The sequence below is a fragment of the Mustelus asterias genome, chromosome 2 (assembly GCF_964213995.1).
Source record: "Mustelus asterias chromosome 2, sMusAst1.hap1.1, whole genome shotgun sequence".
Classification (NCBI taxonomy): domain Eukaryota; kingdom Metazoa; phylum Chordata; class Chondrichthyes; order Carcharhiniformes; family Triakidae; genus Mustelus; species Mustelus asterias.
Window position 1 is genome coordinate 150,440,415 of NC_135802.1, and position 14,690 is coordinate 150,455,104.

Genomic DNA, 14,690 nt, shown 5'->3' on the forward strand with positions numbered 1-14,690 from the left:
ATACAACTCATCCAATCCTGGTGCCTTGCACCTCCTTATTCGTCAAGTGCCTGAACCACTCCCTCTTCACCGTCACCCATACAGTACCTTCCTTGGTTAAAGATAGACGTAAAGTATTAATTTAATACCTCAGCCATGTTCCCCTGCATCCACATGTAAAATCCCCTGTTTGGTTCCGAATCAGCCCTACCCCTCCTTTTACCACCTTTTCACTATTTATATTCCCATAGAACACTTTTGGATTCCCTTTTGTTTTAGCTGCCAGTCTCTTCTCATATTCCCTGCTTGCTTCTCTGATTTGCTTTTTCAGTTTTCCTCTGAACCTTCCATATTCAACCTGTATTACCCACCTGTCATAAGCACACCTTTCCTGTTTCACCTTAACCTCTATCTCTTTTGTCATCCAGGGAGCTCTTAATTTGTTTGTCCCACTTTTCCCCTTTTATGGAAATGAACCTTGACTGAAGAATTATCTCTTGACTGCCAATTGCTCAGTGACAGTTTTGTCTTAAATCTTTGATTCCAATTGATCTGGGTTTGATCCATTCTTACCTCATTGAAGTTAGTTTCCCCCCATTAATTATTCTTACTCTGATTCCCTCGCTATCAAATACCTTATCACTATTGGTCTTCCAGTAGTCTCCATGCTTCCCTGTACAGCCGAACCAACCAGGACTCTGGCTGCACTCCCCAGATCAACCATCACTTTCTTCCACATTCGGGACTGAATACTGATTGGAGAGTGAGGTACACTCAAGGGACTCCTGCCTGTTTGTTCTTGACTGTCTGCTGGTTAACCATTGCTCCTCTCACTACATACTCTTAAACTGCGGGCATTGCATGCTATCCTCAGAACTCTCAATATCATAGCTGTGTTGCTTTGGTGCCAGCTTCTGCTTAAACTTTGGAACTCGGAGCTCGAGCTGTTGCGACTGACAGCATTTCCTGTCCATGTGGTTATCCAGGATGTGAGAGACATCCTGAAGTCCCATAAAGAACAAGATGTTTGCTTGCGAGGTCGTAACTGCCCTACCATTCCTAGATAAGAAACCTTGCTACTACTAAACTTCTTTTTTTTAAAAAGAGACAATGAGGTGAAGTAAGAATATCCTTAAGTATAACATGGCACAATGGTTAGCACTGCTGCCTCACAGCACCAGGGACCTGGATTCAATTGCGGCCTCGGGTGACTGCATGAATTTTGCATGTCCTCCCAGTGAACTGAGGTGAAAGCCTTATCCTGACTTCACCAAAATGGGGTTCTCCAACTCTTGGGCAGCACGGTGGCACAGTGGTTAGCACTGCTGCCTCACAGCTCCAGGGACCTGGGTTCAATTCCCGGCTTGGGTCACTGTCTGTGTGGAATTTTCACGTTCTCCCCGTGTCTGCATGGGTTTCCTCAGGGTGCTCCGGTTTCCTCCCACAGTCCTAAGAGGTGCAGGTTGGGTGGATTGGCTGTGCTAAATGTGCAGGGTTACAGGGATAGTCATGATGTGGAGATGCCGGCGTTGGACTGAGGTAAACACAGTAAGAAGTTTAACAACACCAGGTTAAAGTCCAACCTGTCATATAAACCTGTTGGACTTTAACCTGGTGTTGTTAAACTTCTTACTGTGGTTACAGGGATAGGGCAGGGAGTTGAGCCTGGGTAAGATGCTCTTTCAGAGAGTCAGTGCAGACTCAATGGGCTGACTGGCCTCATTCTTCACTGTAGGGATCCTATGGACTCGACCGACGGCATTTCAGAGACTTTTAAGGGACGTCTTGACAAATACATGAATAGGATGGGAATGGTAGGATATGGTTCCCGGAAGGGTAGGGGGTTTTAGTTCATTCGGGCAGCACGGTCGGTGCAGAGGGCCAAAGGACCTGTTCCTGTGCTGCAATATTCTTTGTTCTTAATTTGTTCTACTTTCCAACTTGTACGGTGCTCTACAGACTTCAGACATACTGCGCCTTTTAAAGACAACACCTTAATTTCCAAGCATCCAAGAAGCTCCTGCTCTTACATAAAATGAATGCCCCAGAGCCATGGTAAATGACCCAGTGGATTATGGAAGATTGATCGCTGCAGACCATTGACTAATTTGTTCAAAGTTCTGTGTAACTCATCACTCTGGAATCTCAGATCCAAATACTCTTCTTCAAAATGATTTTTTTTTGTCTATTGGAGTGGGATCAATACCATCCAGACTTCCTTCATGAGCAAATGTACAAATACAGATGCCAACCTACGGTTACAGGAGAGGAGAGGTGTTGGTTGCATCATTTTGAACCGTTTGGCTAGCTTCTCATTTTCAGAGTCATGCGGAAAAACTAATTAATGAGTAATGCCAGCTCAGGGTGCAGAGGAATGACAGAACGGGCTACAGTGTTTTACCAGCTCTGTTGTTGTAATTGCAGCTTGCATGAACTTGGATGATGGATCTGCTTGTTTAAGCCTGGCTTTTTTCGATTTGCGATAATGCAGGTTCCACTTGTCATTCCTGTTTTTTCCCTTTTGCGAATATTCCATTTCCAATTGCTGTGTGATCTTAAACCTAGAGGCATTTTTTTTTGAATTTCCCATATAGCCTCTATGGACATTATTGGATGGCACCGTGGTTAGCACTGCTGCCTCATAGCGTCGGGGACCTGGGTTCGATTCCGGCTTGGGTCACTGTCTGAGCAGAGTTTGCACATTCTCCCCGTGTCTGCATGGGTTTCCTGCGGGTGCTCCAGTTTCCTCCAGTCTGAAAGATGTGCTGGTTAGGTGCATTTGGCCATGCTAAATTCTCCTTCAGTGTATCCGAGTAAGCGCCGGAGTGTGGCGACTAGGGGATTTTCACAGTAACTTCATCGCAGGGTTAGTGTAAGCCTACTTGACACTCATAAATAAAAAGTTATGTGCGCCATCAACATTTTGGCAAAGAATCTGAAAAAAATATGACTGTATTGAGTGGGAATTAAGAACATAAGAACATAAGAAATAGGAGCAGGAGTAGGCCATCTAGCCCCTCGAGCCTGCCCCGCCATTCAATAAGATCATGGCTGATCTGAAGTGGATCAGTTCCACTTACCCGCCTGATCCCCATAACCCCTAATTCCCTTACCGATCAGGAATCCATCTATCCGTGATTTAAACATATTCAACAAGGTAGCCTCCACCATGTCAGTGGGCAGAGAATTCCAGAGATTCACCACCCTCTGAGAGAAGAAGTTCCTTCTCAACTCTGTCCCCCTTTATTTTGAGGTTGTGCCCTCTAGTTCTAGCTTCCTTTCTAAGTGGAAAGAATCTCTCCACCTCTACCCTATCCAGCCCCTTCATTATCTTATAGGTCTCTATAAGATCCCCCCTCAGCCTTCTAAATTCCAACGAGTACAAACCCAATCTGTTCAGTCTCTCCTCATAATCAACACCCCTCATCTCTGGTATCAACCTGGTGAACCTTCTCTGCACTCCCTCCAAGGCCAATTCAGCAAAGTTTGTTCATTATATGCTGGATGTTATTGTACAGAGTCCTCCAATGGGTCCAACAGTAATTCTACCTCTTTTTCCTTCTCTTCCACCCTACCCTACCACACACGTAAACCTGTGCCCCCATTCAAACCATTGTAGGCCCTAGTTTTAGCTCAGAGGTAGCAAAAAAGAGATCATTTTTATTCAGCGTTTTCCGCAAGAAAGTGTTCACAGGTGAGATTCCTGTCTCCAGTCTCCTGTGACTGTTGATATTTTCATTTGAGACACGCAGAAAGAATGGACACTTGGGTGAGGAACGGGTCTGAAACATACCCAAGTTGTGACATGCTCCGACGCAGGTTTGGTTGGGGCGGGTAAGGGTGAGGGGTGAAGATAACAAATCAGGTGGTTACTCCTGAAGTCTAAAGTAGCAACATAACAAACACCCATTGTGCCCCCTGAGATCGTAGAAAACTTGCAGAGGTCTTGGCCAAGGGTTTACCACAGAAATCTGTGTGACATTTTGAAAAAACAATCTGCCAAGCCAAAAGCAAAAATAAATGAATTATCTCAGCCCCATTTCATCGATTTCACAGCACAGAACAGGATTTAATTTTTTTTTTCCTCTTTGTGGACACAAACTACACTATATCAAACTGATCAATGAGCAACATTTTCGGCAGAATCGGTTAGAAATTGTAGTGGAGAAATTTCAGGACTTGGGTTCAGATGGCACTTTTGCGCTTCAAAGTTATCATGCATTCTGACTCCCTCAATTTGATTAGTGCCTTGTTACTTGCTGTTGATGAGGTAACAAAATGATTGAAGGAATCAGCTTTTCCTCGTACATAGTTGTTGTTTTTATAAAGGGGGAGGCACAGTGGTTAGCACTGCTGCCTCATAGCGCCAGGGACCCGGGTTCAATTCTGGCCTCGGGTAACTGTCTGTGTGGAGTTTGCACATTCTCCCCATGTCTGCGTGGGTTTCAAAGAAAATTGCAGCACAGGAACAGGCCCTTCGGCCCTCCAAGCCTGCACCAACCATGCTGCCCAACTAAACTAAAACCCCCTACCTTCCTGGGACCATATTTCTCCATTCCCATCCTATTCGTGCATTTGTCAAGATGCCCCTTAAAAGTCACTATGGTATCTGCTTCCACTACCTCCCCTGGCAGCGAGTTCCAGTTCCGAGTGCTCCAGTTTCCCCCCTCACTCCAAAGATGTGCGTGTTAGGTGGATTGGCCATGATACATTGCCCCTTAGTATCAGGGCGATAAGCAGGGTAAATACATAGGGGATAGGGCTTGGGTGGGATTGTTATCGGTGCAGGCTTGATAGACCAAATGCCCGCCTTCTGCACTGTTGGGACTCTATGATCCTATATATGTAGAAATGATAACAATTGTCGACTTTTCTGGTTAGTGGTGACTCATTCTTCCATGCAAACCCATTCTAGCTTTACGTTTTTCCCACTTACTTTATCTAACTCTGTCCCTTTTGGACTCGCCGCTCAGAACAGCGACGCTGGGTTGTCCAATCATTTCCTCACTATCCGAAGTGCCCTTGTTCTTTTCAAATCACTGCCATTTGCTGATGTGTGTACCGCCATCATTCTGTCTGTCTTGTATTTCTACTTGCTTATTCATTCTCGCTGTCTCTTTGCATCATTTTCCCCCTCCGCCACATTCCGCAAGCAGAGAGGAGGAAGAATACGAAGAGGAAGACATTGAAGAAGAACAGCCAGTTACTGAATCTAATACTGAGGATGAGGGGGAGGATGACCCCTCTCGTCAGGGTCAGGAAAGGTATTGGGACTAAATTTGGATGATCCCTACCAGATTTAACACTCGGGATGTTATGCACGTTTAATATCCAATAATTGTAACCATCTGTTGGATAGATGAAATTACTTCACAACGACCATCAGATGCTTTTTGGATAAAATTTCCTACCACACAGTAGTCATAGAAAGTATTTAGATGTTGAGACCTTCTCAAAGTGAAGGAACTTAATCTCTCGTATCAAGTAATCTAATATTGATTCAAAATACAAATAAAGCAAGGTTACCGATGAAGTAATGCAGGTTCCGGTTTATAAATGCATGATACATTTACATCTTCAAAGAATTGTTTTAATGCTTTGAATTACGTGCTTAATTCAATTTTCGCATATTCTTTTATCTTGGTCCCCCCCCAATCTTTTCCATCCTTCCTGTCTCTTCATCCCTTTTCTCCTGCCAGTGAGTTGAAGCCAGATGCAGCAAGCGAGAATGCAGAAAGTAGTCCCCAGAGTTCAAAATATGTAGTGAGCTTTATCCCCGTGCCCGAAGGGGAAGGATCGAGCAGCCAGTTCCAAGTTCCTGACGTAAACGACCCATCATCTAGCTCTCCTCAGTCACCCAGTTCTCTCAGTGATTACCAACATAGTTTTCAACCATCGTCATTGTCATCGTCATCGTCATCCATCGCTATTCATCCGTCACCAGCGATCTCGCACAACAATTCTCAAGATTCCTCAGCCAGTGTTACCCCAGCTTTGTCTCCAACTGTCGAGAAGTTGCCATACCTTCTTCAAACGCCTTTCCATCTCTTCTCTTACGATCTGACCGAAACGCCTAAACGAGTCAAAGACAGAGAAGCAGAGATGAGAGAAAGCAGGTAGATCAGAGTTGCTGTGTGTGCATCTGTATTCTAGTTTAACTTTTTTAAACTGGTTTTAAACTGTGCCGGCTTTAAACTGTGCCGGCTTTAAACTGTGCCGGCTTTAAACTGTGCCGGCTTTAAACTGTGCCGGCTTTAAACTGTGCCGGCTTTAAACTGTGCCGGCTTTAAACTGTGCCGGCTTTAAACTGTGCCGGCTTTAAACTGTGCCGGCTTTAAACTGTGCCGGCTTTAAACTGTGCCGGCTTTAAACTGTGCCGGCTTTAAACTGTGCCGGCTTTAAACTGTGCCGGCTTTAAACTGTGCCGGCTTTAAACTGTGCCGGCTTTAAACTGTGCCGGCTTTAAAGTGTGCCGGCTTTAAAGTGTGCCGGCTTTAAAGTGTGCCGGCTTTAAAGTGTGCCGGCTTTAAAGTGTGCCGGCTTTAAAGTGTGCCGGCTTTAAAGTGTGCCGGCTTTAAAGTGTGCCGGCTTTAAAGTGTGCCGGCTTTAAAGTGTGCCGGCTTTAAAGTGTGCCGGCTTTAAAGTGTGCCGGCTTTAAAGTGTGCCGGCTTTAAAGTGTGCCGGCTTTAAAGTGTGCCGGCTTTAAAGTGTGCCGGCTTTAAAGTGTGCCGGCTTTAAAGTGTGCCGGCTTTAAAGTGTGCCGGCTTTAAAGTGTGCCGGCTTTAAAGTGTGCCGGCTTTAAAGTGTGCCGGCTTTAAAGTGTGCCGGCTTTAAAGTGTGCCGGCTTTAAAGTGTGCCGGCTTTAAAGTGTGCCGGCTTTAAAGTGTGCCGGCTTTAAAGTGTGCCGGCTTTAAAGTGTGCCGGCTTTAAAGTGTGCCGGCTTTAAAGTGTGCCGGCTTTAAAGTGTGCCGGCTTTAAAGTGTGCCGGCTTTAAAGTGTGCCGGCTTTAAACTGTGCCGGCTTTAAACTGTTCTGGTTTTCGGTCTATCCCATGGGCATTTTGGGGCAGCATAGTGGTTGGCACTGCTGCCTCTCAGTGCCAGGGGCCCAGGTTCAATTCCACGGCTTGGGTCGCTGTCTGTGTGGAGCTTGCGCGTTCTCCCCGTGTCTGCGTGGGTTTCCTCCAGGTGCTCCGGTTTCCACCCACAGTCCAAAGATGTGTGGGTTAGGTTGATTGGCCATGCTAAATTGACCCTTGGTGTCAGGGGGACTAGCGAGGGTAAATACATGGGTTTACAGGAGATAGGGCCTGGGTGGGATTGTGGTCAGTGCAGACTTGATGGGCCGAATGGCCTCCTTCAGCACTGTAGGGATTCTATATTTTTTTTAATTGCATGTGTGTTGACTCTGTCCTCCTAGCACAAACATGGTTAGATTTGCGCTTACCGGACATTTGCCCATTTTAATGTGTTTACCCCATTACCCACCTTTACTGTGTGCAGGCCTGGCCAATGCCGTTCCAAGATGGGACTGTTGTCTGGGATTGTTGGGGGTAGGCGTTCCTCAAGGTGCTCTTTTAAGTGCTACGATAAAGGACTGTGTGAAATGGAGAGTGTTGCCCGTTTTTGCTTGGGTAGACCTCAACACGTTTAAAGGTGCAATCTCATCAATTCCTACAATCCCGTGTGTGGGATAATTGAATTCTGATGCATTGAGAGTGTGGGTTTGCACTCACAATAATGAGTAGCATTCAAGAAGAAAAATCTGTTTTTAAAAAAAAGGTCAACAAGTGTTAATGACATCAGATGGATCACAAGTCAAGTCATTGTCTCTCTGCATGAAAGAAAACAAGAGAACAGAAAGTTGTGTGAATGTTATTCCCCCACTGGTCAATTCTGAAGCAGATATGTTACAGCATTTTGCCTCTATCTGGGTTGAACTAAAAATATTTCAGTTAAGACCTTCAGTGTCCATTAGAATGTTTTATTCCATTATGTCTCCTGTTAGTTCATAACTGAACCAATTTATATATTTAATTTGAAAATTGTGGTTCAACTTTTCACACACGACTATTAACCAAGGAATGTAGCTTTTGTATTGAAATTGGTGAGCCAATGTTATACAGTTTAGTTAGAATCGCTGCTATTGTGACTAATTGAAGGGGCAGGTATGAGAATGAAACAGAACAGAACCCCTAAATATTTGTCACTCCACCTAGTCCATGTAGAAATGTTCCTGGAGTTGTAGAAGCCTGCAGAAATTTTTATTTTTAAGTACATGCAAGTCAAATGTAAATATTTAAGGGGCCTTTTACTGAATCTTTTGTTGATTCACATTAACATTGTGCAGTGTTTCATCAGAAGGAACTCTTCACATTACACCCAATACAAAGTTGTCACTGGTTATGTTCTAACATGCAGTTATGTAAAATTGATACACAGCCAGTAATTTAATGTATTCCTGTGTACAACCTAAGTCTTAATCATAGAAATCATAGAAACCCTACAGCACAGAAAGAGGCCATTCGGCCCATCGAGTCTGCACCGACCACAATCCCACCCAGGCCCTATCCCCATATCCCTATATATTTACCCACTAATCCCTCTAACCTACGCATCTCAGGACACTAAGGGCAATTTTAGCATGGCCAATCAACCTAACCCACACATCTTTGGACTGTGGGAGGAAACCGGAGCACCCGGAGGAAACCCACGCAGACACGAGGAGAATGTGCAAACTCCACACAGACAGTGACCCGAGCTGGGAATCGAACCCAGGTCCCTGGAGCTGTGAAGCAGCAGTGCTAACCACTGTGCTACCGTGCCGCCTTGTGCACACAGCCTGAGCCTTAACATACTCACATGTGTACAGAGCTGTTTGCTTAATGTTTTGAATGTAAACTCAAGTTAGATATTTTGAGAGAAACTCAGCCAGATGGACTTAAAGTTTTGCCATCCAAATGACATTAGACAGGAACAAACTGGGTCCAATATTGGTTTTGAACACGTGTCAATGTAGGCCTCAAATGAAATTCAAAGTTGTACACATCATATGGATTTTTCGCCTCAGCTAGCAACCCTGTGCAAGAAAAGAGAAAATTCCACTCTTCGCAATGATATTTGACTGGCCAACCAATCATATGGCTTTTCCTCCCAATGTTACCATGGCAACCTGTGGCCTGTTACCTTAGCTGCTTTATTTCATGTGCTTTCTGTCTTGACACTTCTGAATAGAAGGAGGATGGAGTCCTCCTTTGCTGCACGGTGAGCTTCGAAAGTAATATATGGTAAAGCAAAATGCAAATCCTAGATCTCCTGGTTAGCCTCCACCTCCCACTTTTCATCATCATCCCACTTTTCCAGTAGTTGTATGACATAAGCTACAACTTGGTAAACTGTTCCAAAGCTGACCATTTTTAAAAAAAAATTCCTTCATGGGATATGTGGGTATTGCTGACTAGGCCAACATTTACTGCCCTTCCATGATTTCTCTAAAGATGGTGGTGAGCCAACATTTTGAACCGCTGCAACCCCTGGGGTGTAGGTACACACACGATGCTGTTAGGGAGGGAGTTCCAGGATGTTGACCCAACAGCAATCAAGGGACAGTGATATAATTCCAAATCGGGATGGTGTGCTATGTGCAGGGAAACTTTCAGGTGATAGTGTTCCCATGTATCTGCAGTCCTTGTTCTTCTAGGTGATGGAGGTTGTGGGTTTGGAAAGTCCTGTTGAAGTGACCTTGGCGATTGGCTGCAGTGCACCTTGTTGATGGTCTGTCATATGAGGAGAGACTAAATCATTTGGGATTATATTCACTGGAGTTTAGAAGAGAGAGAGGGGATTTCATGGAAACTTATAAAATTCTAACAGGGTTAGACAGGGTAGATTCAGTTAGAATGTTCCCAATAGTGAGTGAGTCCAGAACTAGGGATCATAGTTTGAGGTTAAGGGGTAAACCTTTTAGAACTGAGGTGAGGAGAAATTTCTTCACCCAGAGGGTGGTGAATGTGTAGAATTCAGAACCACCGAATGTATTTGAGGCCAAAACGTTGAATGATCTCAAGAAGAGATTAGATATAGCTCTTGGGGCTAAAGGGATCAAGGGATATGGGAGGAAAGGGGGGAGATCAGGATATTGAATTCTATGATCAAGATGAATGGTGGAGCAGGCTCGAAGGGCCGAAAGGCCTACTCCTCCTTCTTGTTTCTATGGATACCCCCTATTGCTACGATTACTGGTGGTGGAGGGAGTGAATGTTTAAGGTGATGGATGGGGTGCCAATCAACCTAGCCGCTTTGCCCTTTCTCAGCAAAGTGAAACATCCTCATATCCTGCCTGAATCTAATATCCTCTGGTTTATGAAATTTTGTCTAGTATCTTGTATACTCCTTGGTCTATTTTCCAATGCCAAATTAAATATGCCAACTGATTCTCTGTCTCTTCAACCTTATTAATTAAAATTCCTAGATCAATATTCAAATTGAGGTCATGCTTATTCTATTTCTAAGGAGGCCCAAAGCAATGGAAAGCAAATTACTTCGTAACTATCCGATCTCATTCCTCACTTTTAACTATGTTCTAGTTTCGAAATTTCCCTCCTTTATTCACTTGTAGCTTCTCTGTTTCTGTTTACAGTCAGTTGGAATCTTCCTACATGAACAAATATACTGACTCCTTTACATCCAGGTCTTCCAATAGGTGGGTCGTCAAAATATCTCTTTCTTTTATTGATATCTGAAGCACACTACTCTTTGTTGGAAGCTAAATAGTCCATGGTGCATCGTTCTGAATTTATAGATCCTCATTTGTGAGGTGAGCTCTTGGGTTTGTGTGTGGATACATTGTGTGTGTCCATTATCGCTGCCCACTACTTCCATTTCAAATGAAGCTGGTCTTAACATATGTTAGAAAATTGTAGGCCATGAACAGAAACAAGTTTGAAGGGATGGTCTTTTGCTCTGAGCAGTAGGTTTCTTATCATGTAATTTTGAAGCAGTCTTCTATACAGTCAAGCCAGTCACCTAATGCCCATGTTAGAATAATACAGTTGAAACTTCATGCACTCTGAGAACTTCCATCAAAAGATGCCCATTAGAAAATAATCCCAAGTGTGTGAGGGAAAAAACAAAATAAATAGTTCACCACGATTTCTTGATAATAACATGTAAGATTTTAGGATTTAGCACAAGTCATGGTCTTGAAATTGGTGTGGGTTGTTTTCTTGCTGTATTTTAACTTGAATTTTTTTTTCAGCAGCTAGGATTTGCCAACTTCATTTTGTCAACTTAGCACAGACTTGTCCAAGTCTGGACTTGATATGTTTTTGGGGTGGCAGCTTTACATTATGTTTGCAGCTTGCGGCATAGTTTAAATGCTTATTGATATAGTTGTAAACAAATGGTGATAAGGAGTCTTCTGTATTTTGTTAGGATGTTGGGAGGAGTAGGCGTTAAGAGCTTTGTGTACTTGGAGGACATAAGGATCCCATTGTCATGACGACTAAAGTGTTGATGAGTTGGCCTTTTTGCATCTGTATTACATAGAATCCCGACAGTACAGAAGGAGAGCAAGTACCGTATTTCCAACCTGCTTTGTGTGAAAAAGTGCTTCCTGACATCACCCCTGAACTTCCTAGCTTGAATTTTAAGGTCCCACCACATTGTTCTGCACCCTCGTCACCAGAGGAAATAATTTCTCTTTATCTAACCCCATCAAATCCTTTGGCCACCTTGATCTCCTCCATCAGATCCTTTACATCCAGGGGAATTCAAACCTGAATGTGTACAACCTGCCCTCATAACACTGTTAGCCCCTACTCATTCTAGTGAATCTGCATTGCCCACCTGCCCCCCTCCTTCCAATACTAAGATGGTTGTTATATTAAATTCGCAGACTACGTGGGCGGCACTGTGGTTCGCACTGCTGCCTCACAGCACCAGGGACCTGGGTTCAATTCCAGATCTTGGGTGACCATCTGTGTGGAGTTTGCACATTCTCCCCGTGTCTGCGTGGGTTCCCACCTGGTGCTCCGGTTTCCTCCCACAGTCCAAAGATGTGCGAGTTAGGTTCTTTGGCCATGCTAAATTGCCCCTAGTGTCAGGGGCATTAGCAGGGTAAATATGTGGGGTTACGGGAATAGGGCCAAGACGGGAGTGTGGTTGGTGCAGACACGATGGGCTGAATGGCCTCCTTCTGCACTGTAGGGATTTTATACCATGGAGGGGTGATCATGTTTTCTACAAACTGACATGTCTGCATTCACCATCCTATCAGAGTTATCCCCCACCCCCCAAACACCGCAAGTGCCATGCCACCTTCCCCAGCAGCAGCTGATGAGAAGCATCGCAAAGTAGCTTCTGCTCCTTCTGCAGCATCAAACTATCTTCTGAAAGGAGACAGTTATGTTGAATTTGATTTAATTTATTTTTGTCACATGTAATAGTATTCAGTGAAAAGTATTGTTTCTTGTGTGCTATACAGACAAAGCATACCGTTCATAGAGAAGGAAAGGAGAGCGTGCAGTATGTAGTGTTACAGTCATAGCTAGGGTGGAGAGAAAGTTCAACTTAGTACGAAGTAGGTCCATTCAAAAGTCTGACAGCAGCAGCAGGGAAGAAGCTATTCTTGAGTCGGTTGGTACGTGACCTCAGACTTCTGTCTTTTTCCCGACGGAAGAAGGTGGAAGAGAGCATATCCGGGTTGTGTAGGGCCTTTTATTACGCCTCCTGCTTTTCCGAGGCAGCAGGAAGTGTTGACTGAGTCAATGGACTGAGCTACATTCACGACCCTTTGTAATTTCTTGCAATCTTGGGCAGAGCAGGAGCCATATCAAGTTGTGATACAACCAGAAAGGATGCTTTCCATGGTTCATCTGTAAAAGTTGGTGAGAGTCGTAGCTGACATGCCAAATGCCCTTTGTCTTCTGAGAAAGCAGAGACGTTGGTGGGCTTTCTTAACTAGAGCATCAGCATGGAGGGACCAGGACAGGTTGTTGGTGATCTGGATACCTAAAAACATGAATCTCTCGACCATTTCTACTTCGTCCCCGTTGATGTAGACAGGGGCATGTTCTCCTTTACGCTTCCTGAAGTCAATGACAATCTCCTGCATTTAATGTATATTAATACTGCTGCCAGCAAGATGACCGTGATGAGGGGGCTGGTTGCAGCTTTTGAATCTGAAATGTCTTGTTTTGCCATTGGTGAAACCAAGATGTTGCTCGATCAGCTTTGGAAGACACAACAAAAACACCTAAATTCAGTACAATTCTCTTTTATTCAGAAGAGTGAACTTAATTGTGATTTCTGGAGTTTAAAGTTTATTTATTGGTGTCACAAGTAGGCTTACGTTAACACTGCAATGAAGTTATTGTGAAAATCCCCTAGTCGCCACACTCCGGCATCTGTTCGGCTACACTGAAGGAGAGTTTTAGCATGGACAATGCACCTAATCAGCATGTCTTTCGGACTGTGGGAGAAAACTGGAACACCCAGAGGAAACCCACGCAGACACGGGGAGAACGTGCAGACTCCACACAGACAATGACCCAAGCCAGAATTTAACCCCAGTCCCTGGTGCTGTGAGAACAAAAGAACTAGGAGCAGGAATAGGCTATCTGGCACCTCGAGCCTGCTCCGCCATTCAATAAGATCATGGCTGATCTTTTTGTAGACTCGGCTCCACTTACCTGCCCACTCACCATAACCCTTAATTCCTTTACTGTTCAAAAATGTATCTATCCTTGTCTTAAAAACATTCAATGAGGTAGCCTCAACTGCTTCACTGGGCTGGGAATTCCACAGATTCACAACCCTTTCTGTGAAGACGTTCCTCCTCAACTCAGTCCTAAATCTGCTTCCCCTTATTTTTAGGCTATGCTCCCTAGTTCTAGTTTCACCCGCCAGTGGAAACAACATCCCTGCTTCTATCTTATCTATTCCCTTCATAATCTTATATGTTTCTATAAGATCTCCCCTCATTCTTCTGAATTCCAAACAGTATAGCCTCAGTCTACTCGGTCTCTCCTCATAAGCCAACCCTCTCAACTCTGGAATCAACCTAGTGAATCTCCTCTGCACCCCCTCCAGTGCCAGTGCAACCTTTCTCAAGTAAGGAGACCAAAACTGTACACAGTACTCCAGGTGTGGCCCTCACCAGCACCTTATACAGCTGCAAAATAATCTTGCTGTTTTTAAACTCTATCCCTCTAGCAATTAAGGACAAAATTCCATTTGCCTTCTTAATTACCTGTTGCACCTGCAAACCAACTCCTTGAGATTCCTGCACAAGGAGGGAGAATTTAGCATAGCCAATGCACCTAACCAGCACATCTTTTGGACTGTGAGAGGAAATGGGAGCACCCGGAGGAAACCCAGGCAGAAACAGGGATAACGTACAAACTCCACACAGACAGTGACCCAAACCGGGAATCGAACCAAAGCCCAAAAGAAAAGAAAAACACACAAAATTAGTTCTGGTGACATACAAACTGCGGCCTAAAGGATCTCAGTCTGGTATCTGTAAAGTGAAACCGGATTTGCTTTGTGCAATATTGCATTGACAATGAGTAACTTGACTTGGAGAAAAATCATAACTTTTCAGCTGATGGTCCTGCTGTCTTCTGTTTTGGAGTACGGCCTTTCAGCTTTAATACTTCAGACCAACAAATCCAACGACAATGATTTGCATTTATGTAGCACCTTTAAGAT

At 44.3% G+C, this 14,690-nt stretch overlaps 1 protein-coding gene across 10 annotated transcripts in view; it reads left to right on the plus strand.

Annotated features, from left to right (window-relative positions):
• fhod3b (formin homology 2 domain containing 3b) overlaps nucleotides 1-14,690 on the plus strand; it is a 601,875-nt gene that overhangs the window by 453,753 nt on the left and 133,432 nt on the right. For 6 of the 10 annotated variants that reach the window (XM_078198352.1, XM_078198362.1, XM_078198371.1 and 3 more), the window contains 3 exons: nucleotides 5,136-5,243; nucleotides 5,679-6,095; nucleotides 10,618-10,680. The exons of 1 other annotated variant lie outside the window; for it this stretch is intronic. In XM_078198352.1, coding sequence (XP_078054478.1) covers nucleotides 5,136-5,243; nucleotides 5,679-6,095; nucleotides 10,618-10,680 — 588 coding nt within the window. The remainder of the gene's footprint in view (nucleotides 1-5,135; nucleotides 5,244-5,678; nucleotides 6,096-10,617; nucleotides 10,681-14,690) is intronic. 3 more of the 10 variants (XM_078198392.1, XM_078198428.1, XM_078198419.1) reach the window with 1 other exon arrangement.